At 45.8% G+C, this 20,825-nt stretch overlaps 1 protein-coding gene across 4 annotated transcripts in view; it reads left to right on the top strand.

The window, feature by feature from the left end:
• TRPM3 (transient receptor potential cation channel subfamily M member 3) overlaps positions 1 to 20,825 on the top strand; it is a 502,889-nt gene that overhangs the window by 418,940 nt on the left and 63,124 nt on the right. For all 4 annotated transcript variants that reach the window (XM_030293212.1, XM_030293204.1, XM_032595678.1 and 1 more), the window contains 6 exons: positions 317 to 346; positions 1,221 to 1,510; positions 2,423 to 2,651; positions 5,015 to 5,182; positions 9,798 to 9,938; positions 17,111 to 17,239. In XM_030293212.1, the coding sequence (XP_030149072.1) occupies positions 317 to 346; positions 1,221 to 1,510; positions 2,423 to 2,651; positions 5,015 to 5,182; positions 9,798 to 9,938; positions 17,111 to 17,239 (987 nt within the window). The remainder of the gene's footprint in view (positions 1 to 316; positions 347 to 1,220; positions 1,511 to 2,422; positions 2,652 to 5,014; positions 5,183 to 9,797; positions 9,939 to 17,110; positions 17,240 to 20,825) is intronic.

The following is a 20,825-nucleotide window of genomic DNA, read 5'->3' as shown; positions in this document are numbered from 1 at the left end:
GCTAAATAAGATGGTTCTAGGAAGATGGAAGAAATTTTGGTCCATGAAAGAGATTATAAATCTGCAGGCTCTACCCTGGGGCAATCTCATTGTGCCCCTCTAGATATCTAATTTTCTATGATTCACTAAAATCACTAAATCCCTAATTCTAGAATTTCTATAAATAGGTTCCTCTTGTAGCATTTTATTTAGTGAAATGAATAAATGCTATGTGGTACCATAGAGATGTTCTATTACCTGGTTAAGATATAATAGGATTCTTTTCTTACCTCTATAAAGAAAGATCTAACTTTATGTATAACATTTTTTTAAACAGCCCAAAGCCTTGAAACTACTGGGAATGGAGGTGAGTATTTGCCCAAATTATTAATGTCAATTATTTATATATATGTATATATATTCATTATTCATTAATGTATTCATAAATATTCATTCATATATTCTTTATATATATTCATTCATATATATTCATTCATATACTATATATATATATATACATATATATAAATAATTGACATATATATATTCATTCAATTGGTAAGGCTTAGTACATGATTCTAAAATAAGGAAGTGGACTTTTTCCCAGTGATGAGAGGGCAAGTCACAGTAGCCTTGAAAATTCCACCCTGAGGTTACATTAGCAAGAAAATAAATCGTATCTGAAATACTAACTCGATAACCAAGGAAGCATATAAATTCCAGTAAGTGAAATCTATTCATGGGTGTTTACAAATGGCAACTGATCCAAAGGCCAGAAATACTTCACAAATGCACCTGAGAGGTATGTAGAAACTCGAGATAGATTATCTGTTTCCCAGCTTTTGTTCATGTGGGTATTGTGGCTTACGCACCTGCAAGTATAGGATGTCTTTGTCCTTTCAGAGAAAAGGGTAGTGCTGTCCATCATGAGGCACAAATAACCTTACACATAGGGGGAAAAAAAAGCGGACAAAAGTAAAGGAAGGAAGGAAGGGAAATTGAAAAATACCCACTGAAAAATACTTACTAAAAGTTGAAGTACAACACTGACATGTTCCCATAGGGCTGATCTTGTTTTAAAGTTAGGAGTGAGTGCTTCTGGGATAGGTGCTGGGAAAGGCTAGTTCATTCTGTATCAATCCCAGAGCAGGTTCCGTAGTACATATACAGTAAACAACCATATGATATATTTAGTTGACTCATTTCTCACTCCACCTCTGTTTTTTTCCCTAAAATGACAGGATGATGTTCCCTTGAGGCGAGGAAGAAAGACAACCAAGAAGCGAGAAGAAGAGGTTGACATTGACTTGGACGACCCTGAGATCAACCACTTCCCTTTCCCTTTCCATGAGCTGATGGTGTGGGCGGTCCTGATGAAGAGGCAGAAGATGGCCCTGTTCTTCTGGCAGCACGGCGAGGAGGCCATGGCCAAGGCCCTGGTGGCCTGCAAGCTCTGCAAAGCCATGGCCCACGAGGCGTCTGAGAATGACATGGTTGATGACATCTCCCAGGAACTGAACCACAACTCCAGGTGGGCCAGCCCAGCAAATGGGGTGGTCAAGAGGGGGCAAGAAGAGGAGGCAGGCCCCAAATACTGGAGGGTCTGAGCTACCCAAACCACTCGGCAGAGGTAGGGTCACCTCAGTGGTACACACAGAGGGTGGACACCAATAGTTAACATTTATGGCAAACAGTGTTAGATACGCAAGTCCTCACAGATATGTAGATTTTATTTCAGCCTCTCAACTGCCTCAAGAGGTACGTCCTCTTATGATGCATATTTTATATTTAAAATTTTTTTCAATATTTATTTATTTATTTTGAGAGAGAGAGACAGAGACAGAGCACGAGCAGGTGAGAGGCAGAGAGAGGGGGGGAGACACAGAATCTGAAGCAGGCTCCAGGCTCTGAGAAGTCAGCACCAAGCCCGAAGTGGGGCTCGAACTCCTGAACCACGAGATCATGACCTGAGCTGAAGTCAGACTCTTAACCGACTAAGTCACCCAGGTGCCCCTATTATGCATATTTTAAAGCTGAAGAAGGTGAGACTCAGAGAATTTAATTAACTTGTCCAGGATCCCAAGCTTGTGGTTGATAAGGCTCAGCCATGAACTGAGGTCTCTCACGTGTAAGAAGACCTACCACACTCTACTGGTTGATTTGTTTTGGTCTGCCTCCCCCATCCGTCGCCTTGAAATGGGGGCCTTGAGTACCAAGAGCATGTCCTGTTCGGCTTATACCCCCCAGTTCTAAACACAGTACCTAGCACATGGTGGACGCTTCATGGGTGTTGGCTAGATGAACGAGTGAACAGACTATACCCTATGAGCAACAATGGGGCCACACAGTAACCCCCTTTTGTGGCCTGGCCAGTGGGCCCCCACTTTCATCATCCAAGTCTCCAAGATGGCCAAAGGACAACCCCTCACATTCTGTCTTTCAGGGACTTCGGCCAGCTGGCGGTAGAGCTCCTCGACCAGTCCTATAAGCAGGACGAACAGCTGGCCATGAAACTGCTGACGTATGAGCTCAAGAACTGGAGCAACGCCACCTGCCTGCAGCTTGCTGTGGCTGCCAAGCACCGCGACTTCATCGCACACACGTGCAGCCAGATGCTGCTCACGGACATGTGGATGGGCCGGCTGCGCATGCGCAAGAACTCGGGCCTCAAGGTCAGCGCGCCCAGAAGGCCCTGTTGGCTGTGAGGATCGGAGGGTTGGTTTGGAGCTTTCCGAGCTGGTGGAACTAGGCATTTTCTTATCTCAGGAGGGTGGTTTTAAGCCCCAACCGTGACTCAAAATCTTCTATATAGTTTTGTTTTGTTTTTTTCATACAGAGACTACAGCCTACCCCAAGTTCTGCTAAGTCAGAACCTCTGGAGATGGCATGCCTAAACATTAGTATTTTGCAAAAGATCCAAAGGGGATGGTCACACACAGGTACCATAAGAGGTACCATTTGTTCTGGCATAAGCCATGCTGCACCAGGAACCGCGTACCGGGCAACCTTGCGTGGCCGTGCAAACCTCAATGCCTTGGCCCTCCTTTGTACCTTGTCATAGACACCTTGGCTCCCCCCAGCTATGCTTGAGAAATGTTTTCACCTGAAATAAAAATGAGATGGGTTTATGTGTAAAGATGTTGCTAGATCATCTTGGTCTGTTCTTAACTGATCAAAAACACGTTGCAGACCAGTTATGTAGAGCCTGAGTCCATTTTAGGTTTCTCTAAGCCTGTACATGCACAGTTATATCTGTATAAGTTTTCATTTTTTTTAAGAAACCATGGAGGATACAGAGCCAAGTGTTTGTAGTGGTTACCTTGGGGGCTGAAGGTACAAGACATGGGATGATGTGTGGCTTTGCTTCTTCATGTTTTCCTCAGTGTTTTACAAGGAAGACATTTAATTGGAAGAAGCAAAAGAAAGAGAAAAAGGGAGAGAAAAGACTGAAAGGAGTTTTCAAATGGTTTCTCTGTTTAGAGTTTGTGGCTGTTACAACTGAAGCCAGGCTCATATTTACCTGGGAAATTCCTGGTCTAGGCAACTCTGAGGTCAGCCCAAGGCAAAAAGGCCAGAGCAATCGGCTAAGGCCACCCTGATAGAACCAGCACCCCTCCCCCATGCCATCCTCCCTGCAGGTTCTTGGCCCTAGAGTCTCAGAAGAGCTCCATGAAGTGGGTCATGGGCCCCCTATAGCTGCACTACCAGTGACCGCCAAGCCTGGCTCTCAGATCCGAGGACAGGGTGTCATGTCCCCTTGAGACTGCCAGCATGCCACCCGAGCCTTCTCAGGCCTGCCAGTCACCCTGAGTTCAGGGTCACCACCCTCCGTTTTCCCTTAGTGGCTCCAGAGTCCTTGTGAGCATTCAAGCACAGGCCACCCCTGCCTCATTACTTGCGGTTCATTTTCACTCACTGTTCAGGATCTCTCTGAGCCCTCACCTTGGTGCAGTTTCTTCAAGGAGGTTCATATTCAGAAGACTTATAGAGCAGAACCAGTTTAGTGATTGGGCAAAGAGGCGGGAGAAGATCTGGGGAAGACAAATCACGTGTGGGATTATCATTCAAATGGAGAATGAGGGGCACTGGGTGGCTCAATCGGTTAAGCGTCCAACTTCGGCTCAGGTCATGATCTCACAGTTTGTGAGTTCGAGCCCACATGGGGCTCTGTGCTGCCGGCTTAGAGCCTGGAGCCTGCTTCCAATTCTGTGTCTCCCTCTCTCTCTGCCCCTCCCCCACTCGCGCGCGCGCTCTCTCTCAAAAATAAATAAACGTTAAAAAAATGAAAAACAAATGGAGAATGAGATTGCCCTCTTGTGAGAAGGGTCCATGTATTTATTACCATCACATGGAGGCTGAAGCATATTGTTTATACATGATAGAAACAGTGCTGGGCTTCCTGGAGTGTTTGTGTAGGGGATTCTCATGGTGAATACAAAGCCTACGTGTGTGTGTGTGTGTGTGTGTGTGTGTGTGTGTGTTTCTGTTGTGCAGTAGCAAGTGCCAGGGGAATACTCCGAAATGAAAACATGCTTTCCCACTTGGATTTTCTCAAGGTCAACTTAGGACACGGAGATACCCAGATGACTCCACTTGATGTGTTAGCAAACAAATGCCAGTGGACATGCATTTGAATTGATTTCACAAAGCCAAGCGCTAATGGCTAAATGAAAGTCTGAATTCTTTCCCACTTTTTCCTTGAGCAGGGCCCCTCATTCTCCTCAGCTTCCCCCATGCAAAGTGGGTGTTAATTGGGTGGATTTGGGTAAGATGCTCCTTTTCTCCAAAAACTACTATGTGCTGTTATGCGCAGCTACTACTGTGCATAACAGTTCCCGGATGGGCACGAGTGACCCTCTGCGTGTTAACATGTGCAGGTGCCTCACTCAGGGCACACACGTGTGCCCACACGCACGTGTGCACTCACACACACACCCCACCACCCTAGGCCCTCTGATTCTAAGAAAAAAAAAAAACCACCCTCATCTTAATCCTTTAAATGTGATTATTATTATTATCATTATTATTACTTTAGGTAATTCTGGGAATTCTACTTCCTCCTTCAATTCTCAGCTTGGAGTTCAAGAACAAAGACGACATGCCGTATATGTCTCAGGCCCAGGAAATCCACCTCCAAGAAAAGGAACCAGAAGAGCCAGAGAAGCCCACAAAGGAAAAAGATGAGGAGGATATGGAACTGACAGTAAGGAAAACTATCCCGTCCTTGTCCGCGGGCGGCAAGCCTACTCCACCTTTCCTGTTGATACAACTTAAGACTCAGTGGCTCCCAAGGTCACCCTCCAACCAGGTGCTTTCATTTAAGTGTGAGACCAGAGTATTACAAAAGTGTCTTCTCTAGGCACAGATAACATAACAATAGGGACTATTTCTGTGCAAAATCCTTCAGCCAGGGTCACAGGACAACCCAGTGAAATCCAAAAGCCAGGCACCCCCAGTTGTCCAAACAAGCCACGCTTTATAAAGCAGCAGGTGCTGGGGCAGTCTTAGCATACGAAGAAGGCAAAGGAATGTATGTGGGGGCAGCCAGCCGAGCCACACTGGGCTGGAGCCCTTCTGGTGATCAGATGCTACGCCTTTATCTGTCTTCAGGGTCAGGCTCACACATGCAGGACTAATTGAATTTTGAGGTTTGTATGGAAGGCTTTTATTAGCTCTTCTGGTATAATTATAGAACATGGATGCTTTATTCTGCAGCGAGAAGGGGCAGCTGGGCATGGGACAGCTTCCTGCAACCCCCGCCTGAGCAGTGTGACCGCTACTGGATCGTGTCCAAAGTCTAAAAATGTCACATGCTGTTAAAGAGACAAACAGGGCTTCGGAGCTTTGGAGACATCGCGCGACAGCTCCATAGGACTTCCCTGATATCCCCCACCCTCCCCACCACCCTGAGCAATGACTGTGATGACTCAAAAAACCTGTAAGGAGAGAAAACCAGAATTGGTTTTGCTCAGGTGACAAAAGGCCCTTTCCATTAGTATACTAGTGGGAGCACCCTGTGAATTGTTTTTCCTCCAGATCAACAGTATTTCCTTCCAAAAGGAAACCATCCCAGCCCCGAGTACAGCAGGGTATAGGCATCTGGCCACTCTTTTGACTGACCAATTATTCACAGTTTTTGACTCACAGAGTTAAAAGCCAGTGTTGGTTTTCCATTTCAGGATTCTTATAAAAACCAGTGGAGGCGCCTGCTCGCCTCTGTGACAGGATCAGATGAATGTCTTCCCTAAAGATCTTACTATAATTTTGGCCTCTGAATCCTTCAAGGATAGAGAATGATATTTTAACCATTAACAGAAACAGTAGTACTAATAATACCAAATCTTTATTAGAGGGGTAAAGAGTGTTCATTCTGGAGCCAGAATCCTGCCCCAACACCTACTCACTGTGAGACCTCGGACACCATTTCTTAACCTCTAACATGGGAATGATAACATTGTCTCGCTCACAGGCAGTTTTGCAGTTTAAAAAGTGTACACGTCACTTCTGTAGACTGGGGCCTGGCATATTGTGAACCTTGATAAATGTTTGCGAATATTGTTAGGATGGCACTAAATGTTTGACGTGCGTGTACTCATGGAATCCTCACAAAAATCCCATGAGGTAGGTACTGTTATTATCCATTTTACAGGTGAGGAAGCTGAGACTCAGAGAAGTTAAACTGCCCAAGGTTACCTAGCTAATTAATTGCAAGGCCAGGATTAGAACCCAGACATAGAGATCCCATTGGCCATGCTTTTAGCCTATAGCCTCAGGGATGCAGAGAATTTCTTCTTAGTCTCAAATGTAGGCATTCACTTGGTTTGGTCTACCTCATAGCAGAAAGAATCCAAAAATAATGCACGGGCCTCCTACGTCAAGTATGACTTGGCCTTGAAGCCTGAAGGAAGGACCCTATGAAGGCAGCCACAAGCTGAATCACAGTTCTCTCTGGGTGGGTCTCAAGGAAGAAAACAAAGAAGGCAGCTCCCTTCTCCTGCTCCGTGTGGAGCTTTGAGAACCCGATCCTTCAAGAAATCACACTAAAGGATGCATCTCTCGACTGAGAGCAAAGTCTGCTTCCCAGAGAATAGACCCTGCTGTTGTTTACTGAGAACCTGAGGGAAAGACCTCACACTAGCTCTACTGCCTGGGCTTCTTCCCCACAGGCAGAAACAGCTAGAAGGAAAGGAAGAAGGGATTTTGTGGACTGGTAAAGTTAGGGCTGGATAGCAGATATCTTTAAGCTGGAGCCTCTTTTGACCCTAATGACAAATTCTGTCCCTGCTGGAGCACAGGTGTTCCTTACCCTGGAGAAGATTGGAGAATGCAGCGTGCTGACACCTCCACTCCTTTCATAGGAAAGATATTTGAAGTTCGGTGCTAAACCAATATATCCTTTCTTGGATGGGAGCATTTTCCCCTGGCCCCTCCAAAATTATGCACAAAATATGAGCTTCAATTTCATTATCAGTAGCCTTTAGTGGCCTAGTTGACTTCAGTGGATCTTTCCCAGACTTGACATCTGTGTCCAGCCAGCAAAAATTCTCAAATCCATATTATGTAGTGTTGCCTGTATTTGACCCTATTACATTCTGCTTAAGGAATGTAGTCAAAGGAAATGTTTGACTACTGGGAAGAGAAATCAAGAAAATCAGTCAGTTAAGCTGCTTAGGCTGGAATTAATGAAATTTCGAAAATGCTTTACTTAAACCCACAAAAGAAAAGCTTTTAAAAAATGCATTCACTTGGGAACGTATCTGAATAATGAAGGCAAGATAGGCCGTGTTGTTTTTGTTTTTTTTCACCTGCATTGCCAGATACGTGTTTTTGCACTCTGCCTAATAAAGCTCCAACATGTCCAGAGACCCAGGGCATTGTCTCAACTCTGTTGGGGAAGCCACTCTTTCTAGAGTTTACCCCAAGATGTCACTGTCCAAGATGCCTACAACTCCCCAAGCTGCCTTTACTAACATCCCATTATGTCCCCAAATCGTATTGTATTATTGAGCAAATAAAGAAGCAGAACAGAAGCAGGGTAATTATGTGACATAAATTATAAATTATAGAAGGATGTAGCTCAGAGTTTCTTGAGGTCAGTGGTCAATATTGATAGAAGTCAAACGTGCCATATCCATCATGGAGATTGACCCAGCTCACTGATCAAAATAAAGGCTTGGATAGGCCATCGAATGGGATCTTACCTATTCATTAAGTCAAGGTAATTTCCTAGCCATAGAGGCTTTAAAGGAATGGAAGTTGCCTTGTTACCTTCTCCAGAAATCCTATTGGTTACAGGTTCATCATTTGCGATTGTTACATATTTAAGAAGGTGGATAGTTGAGGCAATGACAAAAGTAGTTGGAACTATTTGTATATCTTGAGTAAGGTGGTTTGAAACCAGAATTATCTGCTCTCAAATTCAAGATAAACAAATGGTTTCTATAATTAGATCTCTCAACTCTAAACCTGTATCCCACTCCTTTTTCCTATCCTAAATCCTTGTCAGTCACTGAGTAGTTAGAAGGATTTGCCCTGTTCTTACACTTAATAAAAATCTCATTTCCCAAACATGGTAGAACTAGCCTTGTCTTAGAATAATACCAAAACAATTAAAGTCAAGAAATTATGCTATAATAGAGCCCTAATAACACTTTTCTTTTTCCTGGCGAGAAATTCCCAACCAGATTATTTTCGTCAAGACTATCCAACAAAAGTCTCAGTTCATTGTAACTAAACACTAGCTAGTATACACAGAACACTTATTAAGTGCCAAATGCTTATTTATTTGTAGACCAATCCTATAGCAGGTGCCATTATTACCTCCAATTTAAAGATAAAGAAACTAAGATTCAGAGCAGTTAAAAGATTTACCCCGGGGGCCATGGATTCTGAGCATCCAAGAGAGGATTCGGTCCTCCTTCTGAATGACTCAAAGTCTGGAACTCTTCACCAGTAGGATCTTCAGCCATATTTGACTCATCCTGCCACTTGCTACCCAGACAGGCATGCATCTGCCTTTTCTCAAAGTCTGCCTTTTTTGTGATGTTTTATTGTCATTTTTGCCACTGCTGTTGACATGGGTGAGAAGGAAATAATTCGATTCGTAAGGAAACTTCCAACAGCTTGGAGATGAGGCCTCTCCAGGTCAGGCCTGACTTCTAGTCCCACCCAGCAGAATCTCCCATGCAGAGGAAGGCATTGTGCTTAGAAGTCGCCATGAAACTAATCCCAGCAGTAATTTGGGTTTTATGAAGTTTGAGATCAGGGAACCAAGGTTTATGCCTAAGGGTTGAGGAGAGGTTTCTAACCTAACTAAGCTCCAGGCACTTCAGATAACCTCTCTAATACTCGTAACCTTTGGGTAAGTTAGATATTACTGGTCCAGTGTGTTTGTTTATTTGTTTGTTTTTACTTAAGAGTCATTAGCATGAGTAGATAGAATTCAAACCCAGATCTGCCTGTCTCACTACTATGGGGAGGGGGTGGAAAGAAAAGAGATTCCTGGCCTTCCGAGGCTATGTTCTTTCTCCTCTCAGAACTCTGGTATCTTCCATTATGGAATCTTCCAGAGCTCCCATGGCAGAAGAGAAGATAATGGTAACAGATATCCCTAAGACCTTCCATCCCAGGCACATACCTTTGATTCTATATATGACGCAAATGCACACCTAGGGAAGGCACAACCTGTGAATCTCTGGGGACCTTGGATAAAACCCTTAGGTTCTGTGAGCATGCATTCCTGATGTGTAAAATGAGCACATTGAATCGCATGCTGTCCAGAGCCCTGCCATGATGGTGTCGATTCTCTTCCACTGTAGGCGATGTTGGGACGAAACAATGGGGAGTCTTCCAGAAAGAAGGATGAAGAGGAAGTTCAGAGCAGACACCGGTTAATCCCCCTGGGCAGAAAAATCTATGAATTCTACAATGCACCCATTGTGAAGTTCTGGTTCTACACTGTAAGCACCTTCCTTTTTCTTCTTCCTAATGGGTGACCACAAAGAGCCAATGTCAATTTCACGTGCACCCTTGTGGTTTCCTCTGTGAGTCATAATATAAGGATCACACAGGCAGGGATGAAAGCTTTTCCCAAGAGTTCTGTAAGACGTGTGGAGTTTGTGAGGCGGCTTCTACAGCTTCTGCATTTCTCCTCCTTGCAGAAAATAAAGGAAATGGTAAAAGTGAGAACTAACAGAAATAGAGGTGGGACGAGTATGAGTCTAGCAAAAAAATAGATGTCATTTTATAAAACACTTGTGTGTTCTGGGTGGATGAGCGCTGGATCGGAGTTGCCCATTTTAGATGCCAATCCTGGGGGTAGGGAACATTTGAAGGGTAAGGGCTGAGCAGAGTGTTCAAAGTAACGCCACTAAAGGTGGGTAGCCTAAGTGCGTAACTACTCCCAATCTGCTAGTGTCATCAAACAGCCTTTCTTGTTCAGACATGATGAAACAACATGCCAACCAAAGCAGCAAAAACTACTCGAAGTAACTACAGTCACAGTGGCGATTGTTCCGTGCGCACCCTGCAAATATTTTGTCTCCACAGGATGAAATCTTGTCCCTGAAATAGCCTCTTGATATGATAGAAATGGCTAGACTCTTGGTTTCCTACTTCTGTTTTTCATGAAGGTGAGCTTCCCCCAGGTCATCTCTGGTTCTCTCCAGTCACAGTGGCACTGTGCCAGATGAGGGACAGGTGTCTGTATTTTTGGCCTTTCTCACAACCAGCTACCCACCAGGCACCTGAGTCAGCAAAGGAAAATCCTAGTCCGAGGCCAAGATGACTCAAATGACCAGATGAGGTGTTTCTGTGCATGCGTGTGGTCCCGTATGCCAACACTTAACGCTGCCTTTCAGTGAGGCTTTCTGAGCCTCAGCACTGTTCACATGGGGCGCAGAAAAATTCTTTGCTTAGGAGGACTGTCCTGTGTACTGTACCATGTCCAGCAGCACCCCTGGCCTCAGTTCACTAGATGCCAGGAGCACTCTCCAGCCCCCAGTATGACAACACAATGTCTCTGGACATTGCCAAATGTCCCTTTATGGACTTACTTTGCTACCAGCTGAAAAACTACTGTTGTAAACTATGGTCTTAAAAGAAGATATAATTGAAATATAAATATTAGATTTTTTTAGTGAAGTAAAAATTCAGGTTTGTGAATACTAAAAATAGAAAATAATTCTCCCCCGAAAAAATTAAGACGTGCAAAAATAATTTCCATTTATATATTTTACGCAGATATTAAATTTACCTTGCAGGAAACAACTTAGTGGGTGACAAGCATGGACTTTGGGGTAAGACAGGCTGAGCAGAGATCCTCTCTGGGCCCCTTAGTATTACTGTGTGACCTCAAACAAGTTACTTTAGCGCTCTGTGCCAAGATTCCTTAAGATGGGGATAATAATAGTACCTACTTTGTAGGGTTTAGTAAAGATTAAATGTGTTAAAATATGTAAAGCACTTAGAACAGTGCTTGGAACGTGTAAGCACCATATAAATGTAACTGTTTTTATTCCTAGGCTAGTCACATTGCATGGCAATAGTCCGTGTTTTTATTCATCCATCCACCCAATAGTGATGATATCATTTTTTGAACACCTACTGTGAGGCACTGTTATAAATTCTTTACATATATTTTCCCTAATTTAATAGTTTTATCAAGGTAATAATTTTACCCCCAAAAAAAAGATAATTTTACTACATTTTACACCCACTTCTGTCCTTCCTTTATACCAGGATGCCTCAATTACCCCAGCCTAGAACAGGGCTTGGCAAACTATATTCCCACAGGCCAAATCGAGTCCCAGATCCAGGCCTATTATTGTGGACTGTGAGCTAAGAATGGTTTTTACATTTTTAAAATTGAAATAAAATCAAAGGAAGAATACTTTATCATACGTGAAAATTATATGAAACTCACACTCAGTGTCTATAAATCAAGTTTTATTGGAACACAACCAAACTCATTCGTTTACCATAATCTGACTGCTTTTGTACTAACAACTGTTGAGTCAATGACTTGCTATAGAAAGACTGTCAGGCTTTGAAAGCCTTAAAAATGAACTCTGTGGTCCTTTACGGAAGAAATTTGCTAACTCCTTATCTAGAGCATAAAAGAACTAATAGAAACAATAGTATAAAGAATTGCCTATCACCTTTACAAATACAAGACTCATTTGTCCTGTCTTTCTAAGACATCTCTCTCTCTCTTCTTGATCATTGTTCAGCATTAACATTATTTCCTTGATTCCCTTAGTCCCCATTTATTCAGCTGTGACAATTTGTTGGCCAAGATGCTTTTAAGTCACAAATGCCTTGGACAGTGGTTTTCAGTCTTGACTACACATTGGGATCGCCTGGAGCGCTTAAAAAAACAACACCACCTGGGTTCTATTTAATCCACCTATTTATCTATTAAAAAAAAAATTTAAAGGTACCTGAGTTCTCTATTCTCAGAGATTCTGGCATCATTGGTCTGGGCACAACCAAAGCTTCGGGCTATTTCAAAGGACCCAGGTGGTTGTAATGAGTAGCCAGGGTTAAGAACCACTGCCCCAGACAGAAGGCCCAGTATTTTTTTTCCAAAACTTCTTTGATGATAAAGAATTTTGTTAGAAATGCACATCGTGGCCCTATCGCAGACCCATGAAATCTAATCTCCAAGGAGTTGCTGAAGTGGCTATATGTTTAACAAGCTCCCCAAGTGAGTCTTATAGTCCAGGAAGCTTGGGACACACTGCTCTCCTTGTATCAGATGCCTCCGAGAAGTGAAGCCTGTGTGTCTGGCTCCCTTCTGCACGGCTGACGGTAGACTCAGCAAACCCACTGGACTGGACACCCCAGTCATGTTGTTAGTGTTTACATAATGACTTCCAGAAATCCATAGCTGTGTGTTTACAAAGCCTAGGCCTCGAGGAAGTGCATGGAGATGAGGAATGACAGATTTTTAAGTCCCCTCCCCAGAGATGCTTAACAGTAAAATTCGCTTAGATCAACCTCCCATTTGCTTTCGGATGTGTTCCTTCCTATAAGAGTATTTCCCACTCTGGTTTCCAAAAATATCTCCTTCTGTGTACACTCCCAAGTTTCTGAAAGAGGGAACACACCTCATTTCCACATAAGTTCACTTCCATATCTTAGCAAGTTTCCAGAAGGCCAGGTTGGGTCCTCTTCTGTTCCAAGAAGAAAGGAGGCAGGGATCCAGCTGGCTCCAGATCTGGTCTGTGATGAGAGTCATTTCAAGTGCCCAGCTGGAAAGGATGCCATTGCAAGTTTATAAAAGAGGAACCAAGTCAGAGGGCAAAGGATATGCTCTGGGCTTCTCCAGCATGGACAGACTCCTGCCTCTGTTTGAACACCACTGTGCCCCCTCCCCTCTCCAGGGGCAGGAGGAGAAAGCTCACCAGGGATCCACACAACCTGAAGAAAGCTCTGGTGCTTTCATTGCATAGTTTGGGAGTTGAGCATCTTGGTTAATGGAAAATGTATAAAAAGAATATATGAGCAAATAAAATGCGAATCCTTAGAGGATGCCTACTGACTTAAATAAGCATCATGAAGTTATGTTTCTGTTCAAAGTTTTGACATTCTACACACAACTTGTTAAAGCTTACAGAATATATGTGTGTAGACCACACACATTTTAAAGCATGTCATGTTAAGGTAATCTGTAGCTAGACCCCATGAATGTTGGTGGAGTTCTAAGATAGGTTGCTTCTCAGGACAGCAGACAGTCCTCTGTTGTGCCATGTTTAAGTCATATTTTTGGAAGTCTGTATTTTGAGAGTTGTCCCAAAATGTTATATTATAGCTTGAACATGGAAAGAAAGCATTATAGAGTAGCTGGATTTTAAAGAAGAGGCTGAGGGGCATTTGAGTGGCTCAAGGGGCTGAGGGTCCAACTCGTGACAGCGGCTCAGGTCATGATCCCAAGGTTGGAGATCAAGCCCTGCGTCGAGCTCCGTGCTGGGCCTGGAGCCTGCTTAAGATTCTCTCTCTTTCTCTCCCTCTGTCCTTCCCCCACTCACTGGCTCTGTCAAAAAGAATAATAATAATAATAACAAATAACAGGCTGATCGTGGAAGAAGCATAAACAGTAAGGAGGGCAATTTAAAAAAGGAGAGGTATGGCTAGTTAACCAGATCAAAAGGAAACAAGTACTGAGGTAAGAGGACACGAGGAATGGAAGTTGCTTGAAAAAAGAAGCAAATAATTATTTTAGCCACCATTCATTTGGCCTCGACAACTGTTAGGAACTAGATACAGGGGCGCCTGGGTGGCTCAGTCGGTTAAGCGTCTGACTCCGGCTCAGGTGGTGAACTCACGGTTCATGAGTTCGAGCCCTGCATCGGGCTGTCTCCTGTCAGCGCAGAGCCCGCTTCAGATCCTCTATCTCCCTCTCTCTCTGCCCCTCCCCCACCTCTCTCTCAAAAATAAATAAACATTTTTTAAAAAGGGAGATAGATATATATTCTCCAAACCCCCCCCCACCTCACCCCCCCAATCCTTCCAAAAGCTCTGTAAGGTCAGTAGCCCTCGTCTCCATTTCACAGGATGGAGGCCCAGGCAGGTGCATTGATGTACACGAAATGATACAGCTTGGAAATACTCGAGCTAGGATTTAAATCCAAGTTTCCCTGACTGCATCTACATTCCTTCAGCCAAACCAATACACTAAACCTGTATTTTGGAGGACAGAGGCAGGTTGGAAGAGAGCTTAAATACTAAAATGCAGAGGTTCTGAAAGAATTGTGTGGGTGTCAGTGGGCCTGCATGTGACAAGAGAAGATAGTTCTTTGGAATGTGTCACAATGAATTGGGTGAATAATAAAAACCAGGGCAGTAGTTAGAGAGACTCATTTCCCCTAGAAGCAATAAATATGATCCAACAAACAAAAGGAAGCAACCAGAAAGAAGGATTTCAGGCCAGAAGGAGGCTGAGAATATGTTTTAGAGTTTCGCTATTGAAGTCTGCTGTGTCTTGTGAAATACAGTACTCGTGGGGGACCGAGAGTGGATGCCCGTGTATAACGGTAAACAGGAACCATATGAACCAAATTGCATTTTAAACAGTATCCCACGTAATTTCAAGTAGAGCAGATGCCTCAGGTGAGGTTTCCACACTGTGCTAACAGCCCCAGAGGGAAGGACTGGGGGCTGAGGTGTGGATTAAAGTGACAGTCCGTGAGGGGCACCTGGGTGGCTCCGTCAATTAAGTGTCTGACTTCGGCTCAGGTCATGATCTCCAGGCTCGTGAGTCTGAGCCCGCGTCGGGCTCTGTGTGGACAGCTCAGAGCCTGGAACCTCCTTTGGATTCTGTGTCTCCCTCTCTCTGCTCCTCCCCCACTCACACCTTGTCTCTCTCTCAAAAAAAAAAAAAAAGTTAAAATTTTGTTAAGTGACAATCCCTGAAGGGGTGAGTAGACAAGAGCGCATCCCTGAGGTGTCAGGTGGAGAAGGAACAGCCTCTCCACAGCTGCCCTCATGCTTCCGCTCCTGACCTCACTGAACTCTGGCATATGTTCACCTTGCAAGAGACCAGAAATTATATGGTTGTGTCTGTAAATGCGTCATCATAGGGGCTTTTAAAAATACCTTTGACTCCTATTCAGAATCTATGTATCCATTTTATTAAAAAAGGAAAGGAAGAAAGACAGCGAGCGGCCCCATTAGCAGAGAAAGGAACGTTTCTCGAGCTCTGTGGGGCCGCCAGTTCCCCTTTCTGTCTCGCAGTCAGGCTGTACCTTTCCCCACCTGCTAAGGTGCCTGCAGGGCTCCAGAGTCGCACTGTATCTCCAAGGCCTCCACCCTTTTGCCCACACTGTGTCCTATTCTTTGTTCTGTGGGCTCTGAAGAGTGCAGACAGGAATAAACCCGCTCTCACTTCCTGCTCACAGCCCCTGGGGCCCCGAAAGCCAGCGAGCGCCTTACTCAGCTTGAAGCGTTGCCTAGAGAAGGTTGAGCTCGTATGCCATTTCCCCGAGGGGGAGTTTTTCTCCAGAGGTTCCGCGGGCCCTGACACAAGAACCCCACCGGCCCTCCTACACTCCACGCACTCATCTAGACATAACCGAGTCCTCCAGTGACAGTCACTAAACCTGAGCCCCCAGGGGTTTTCAGCGGACACCCAGCACCTCAGCCAGTGCCATCGGGATTCAGCCTCCGAGGCCAGAGCCCCATGAGGCTTAGGCCCCCCCTCCAAGCCACAGTCGGCTACAGAGACCCATTCCTTTCTATAAATTGCTTTATCTTCTCTTGTTTTCTTTCAAAGAAGCAGAAACCAGGGAGGAATATCCCAACTTGGATAGGGTGGGGAGGTGTTGCAATAGAAAATGGATAAAATCCTCCCAGGGCACTGCTAAGCCAAGCACATTAAGGTAGGAGGAGAAAAAAAGAAGACATTAACTCAGAAAACAATTCAAGTGGGACTTCAAGATAAAATCCAGTCTTAATTTTTATGTTGGTTTGACCAGTTTACAAGTATAGTATGTGCCTTCCTTTCCTTCCTACAGACATTTCACCTACCTGGCATTCATTAGGCACAAATCCACCGTGTGCCCTAGTTCAAGAACCTGAGGCTCCGGGCGCCTGGGTGGCTCAGTCGGTTGAGTGTCTGACACTTGATTTCAGCTCAGGTTGTGATTTCACAGTCCTCGGATCCAGCCCCGCCTCTTTGGGATTCTCTCTCTCCTTCTGTCTCTGCCCATCCCCTACTCATTTTCTCTCTCTCTCCCAAAATAAACAAATAAACTTAAAAAGAAAAAAAAAAGAACCTGAGGCTTATGCATGAACAAGAGTAGCACTGAGAGAAGAGGTCCCCTTTTTAGCCAGAAAGACACAAGAAACGGTAATAGCCAAACAAAAAGGATGCATCATGGCACAGAAGTAAAGGCAAAGTACTGGACCAGGGACACATGTACGGGACAAAAGGAAGATAGCACATCACATTATTTCAATATTATAGTCATTTCTTAAATTCTTTGAATAGTTTAAAGCCTTGAAGTTCATTTTGTTGTGAATTCTGAGTCCTGCTTGCTGACCTTGCTCTGTTCTGCCATGCGGCGGCCTTGCCCAAGGGCCGGGCTCCCGGGTCTCCGTAGCCAGAACACTGTATCGTGTTTCCTTACAGCTGGCGTACATCGGATACTTGATGCTCTTCAACTATATCGTGTTAGTGAAGATGGAGCGCTGGCCTTCCACGCAGGAATGGATCGTCATTTCGTACATATTCACCCTGGGGATAGAGAAGATGAGAGAGGTAACTGCTTTCATAAAGGAGAACATAGGAGAAAAACAGTGGTCGGTTACCTTTGTGAGTGGAAGGGAGGGGCGATGCTAGGGATCCAAATTAAGCCAGAAACCGTTTTCTCTATGCTGCACAGAAATAATGGACTCGGCCTCGAGGGCCGGTGGCAAACCTGGGGAGGCGTCATAGTGTGTGTTTTATAGGGTCATCACTTCACGCCTGCTCAGGGTTTGCTCTAGCTTTGCCAACAGATCTCTTTCCCAAGAAGAGTTGTCTTCGACACTGTTTACACGTCTCTTCCTCGACCCTATAAACAAGAGTTTTCAAATTTTCCCATTTTTTCCACTTTTAACTCCCATTGCAACCCCTTACTCTGGGTCTCTTTGGCACTATCATCCAATACCTATGATTCTCCAAATGCATTTCAGCAGCTGTAGAAGGAACTACGCTTCCATTCATTAATTTATCCTCCACTTTATTCCTTCTCAACATTTATTATGCACCTGCTGAGAACCAGCCTCTCCACCAACCCTAGGAATCACTGAGGTGGGCTGAATATGTTTCTTGTCCTTCGGGTTGGGGGTGTGGGCCCCTCTCTACTCCCCACATTCCCACCTTGTTAAAGGAGCCATCATAACCCCACCCCCCCCCCCCATATGACTTGCTTGAAGTTCAAAGCCAGAGTCAGGGGCCTTCCCAGTCTGAGCTGCTAAAATGAATGTGGTCAAGCGAACGTCCACCAGAGGGCTCTGCAACTCTGCTCAACGCGCTCCACCAACCCATTCCCTACGCTGTAGGGAAGGCACGCTTGTGTGATGATTCTTCTGCATTTCCCCCTGGAACCACAGTCATCAGGGCAGGTCTTTTCTGGAAGAATTACTCTCTGTCAAGTCCACTGCACCTTCAAGAGCTCTCGAACAATCCTACTCCCAAAGCTACAGTGAGTGAGAAAATACATCGGGATCCATACAAAAATGGATTCCTACAAATCCACAAATTCACCCTTGCCTTCATTACCAACAGGTTAAAATACCCTTAGTCTCTTAGGTTTTAGTTCTCTTTCAGAGAAAAGGATGCAGTATCTATTAGATGCCGTCATACTGGGATCATTTAAAAAAATCTCTTAAAATACATTCAGAGCCCTTCTTTGGGGTTTTGAACTGCTTCGGGGACACTTAAATTCTAATCAGCATGTCCCCATGCTGAGAGTTTGGAGGTGTGCACTAGTCCCTTTTTATAAAAAGCTGGATATTCTTTTTAATGGATGCCCTGCCTGGCCTTGTTCTAACTAGTTGTGTACTGTTCGGCCTCCCCATTCACAATGCCTTCTACTTCCTGAGCACGGCTGTGGATTTCCCATTGGTAAACTGAAAAAGCTGTAATAAATTTGCAGTGCTCTTTGTGTAGCGCTCTGACAACGGAGGCCTGCTACCGCTAAGGGCTCTCTGGTGCTGTTCAGTGCTAGCTCCTCTCCCGTGATTTAACGCCCAGATGCATATTACTTCCCCATGATAAGGAGAAAAGGGAAAGACTCGCGCAGGGAGACTGGAATCCCTCCAGGGACGAGGCTGGAAGAAGACAGGGAGCAGCCTGTACTCCGTGGACTGTTCTGGAAGAGGCTGCCAAGCAGGCGGGCTGCCAGGAACCTCCCGGCCTGGATATCCATTTCTCCTGAGGCGGCATGTAACAGTGGCCCGGGCTCTGCAGGGTCGGGTCAGCAGGGGGTCATCCCAGGAGTCCTGGCTCCGGAGGAGGCCGCGCGGGGAGGCCCCCACCGCCTTCGTGGGCGATCTTTTCCTTGTCAGCCTGGCGCGGCCGCACCCCACACCCCCGCCCCAGGTCCGGGACCCGCTGAGGACGCTCAACCGCCCAGGGGCTGCGGACCCCACAGGTCCCGCCTCCGCGTCGGCGCAGGGCGCAGGCACGCAAGATCCCGGACACGTGGAAATCTCCGTAGGCTTCCTGGCCTTCAGGGATATACGAGCGGGGCTTTGTGATTTCACAGGCGGCCCTCCCATTCCCAGCACCACATACTTCCGCGCGCAGTCACCAAAACAAGCCGCGGGGATCCCTCAAGCGACCGGAACTGTTTACACCGTGCGTGGGCGGACGTTCTCCCGCCCGGACCCTCCTCCCGGCAAGCCCGCGAGGGCCAGACCTGGCCGTGGGGCGAGGCCACGCCCACTCTGCGGCCACGCCCCCTCAGAGCAGGGGGTCGTGGCTGGCCCAGAGCCGGTGGGAGAAGCTTTAGGGCCCGGGTACCTGCGTTCCTGCTTCACCCTAGCCTCTCAGCCTTGACCTACCCCCCCCCCTTTTTTTCTTATGTTGGGATTTCACAGAAATATTTCCACAGTTTAGAAACTGATGCTATCAATCTCTGTTGACCAGTTGTAGGAAAGTGTGGACGCAGGAATAGAAAAACTCCAAGGCATTTCCCCTCCGCCCCCCTGCCCACACGCAGGGAGTTTTCCCTAGCTAAGATGCAGCGGTGTGAGAAACCGCCAGGACGACGACAGCTGCAGGAATCCCTGACGGGGAGGACAGTGCTTCTCTAAACCTGTGGACCCCAGCTTGCCCTGAGAACTTGTTATGAATGTAAACTCTCCAGCCTCACACCAGGCATTACTGAAGCAGAAACTCCAGGCGTAGGGCGCGGCCATCGTGTTTTCACCAGCCCCTAGGTGATTCTGATGCCCGCTCAAGAAACCCTGGCCTGGGGTTTAGGGGTGAGTGTAGCCCTACAGAGGAGGAAGAATGAGGCTACCAGCTGGCTCTGGCATCTCGCACAGCATTCCAAGCCCTCGTCCTGACTTACTAAGACCTCCCTTCCTTAAGTATTTCAGGTCACAGCAAACCATTAAAGGGGACAAGAGGATGCAAATAAACAGCTGCAGATTAGACCCTGTCCCCTGTCTTTGCTTTCCTCTCTTTTGAGAGGAGATTCCGAGTTGGGTGATGGCTCAAAGAGATTGAAGTCTCCGGGTAAACCCAAAGGCCCAGCTACGCAGCCTCTATAGGCCAGCCTCCCTGGCTCCTCACATCCGGGGACAAGCTGTGGTGTCGGACCAGTGGGACCCACTCTCCAACTATGCGTTTCATAGAGCCTCTGTGTGGCAGCAAAAAGGCCCCTCTAGATTTGAGGGAAGTCAGAGTCCTACCCAGTACCTAATGATATGTAGCAGTCAGTCAACAAACATTTAATTGAGAATCTGTTATGTAACAGGCCCTGGGGCCCAAAGGGTGTGCCTCAGAGTTTACAGTCTAGTGGAGATGATAGGTGGGTAGACCAACACAGACAACATGTTTACCTGCATACAGAAGTTAACTTCATAGAGTGACAAACTCTTCAAAACCGAAGATAGGGTAATACATTAGCAAGTGACAGGGATGTGGAGGCCCCTGCAGGTAGGATAGTCAAAGAAGATCTTCCTAAGAAAGGGAAATTAGAGCAGAGACCTTGAGGATGAGGAGGAGCAACACATGTAAAATTCTGGGAGAAGAAAATGCCCAACAGAAGGAACAAGTGCAAATGTCCCGAGCATATAATGAGCCGCTATGTCCGTAGGTGTGGAATGGGGGGAATGTGGTGGGCTGTGAA

Source organism: Lynx canadensis, chromosome D4, assembly GCF_007474595.2.
Source record: "Lynx canadensis isolate LIC74 chromosome D4, mLynCan4.pri.v2, whole genome shotgun sequence".
Lineage (NCBI taxonomy): Eukaryota > Metazoa > Chordata > Mammalia > Carnivora > Felidae > Lynx > Lynx canadensis.
This window is presented reverse-complemented; position numbering and strand designations above follow the sequence as displayed.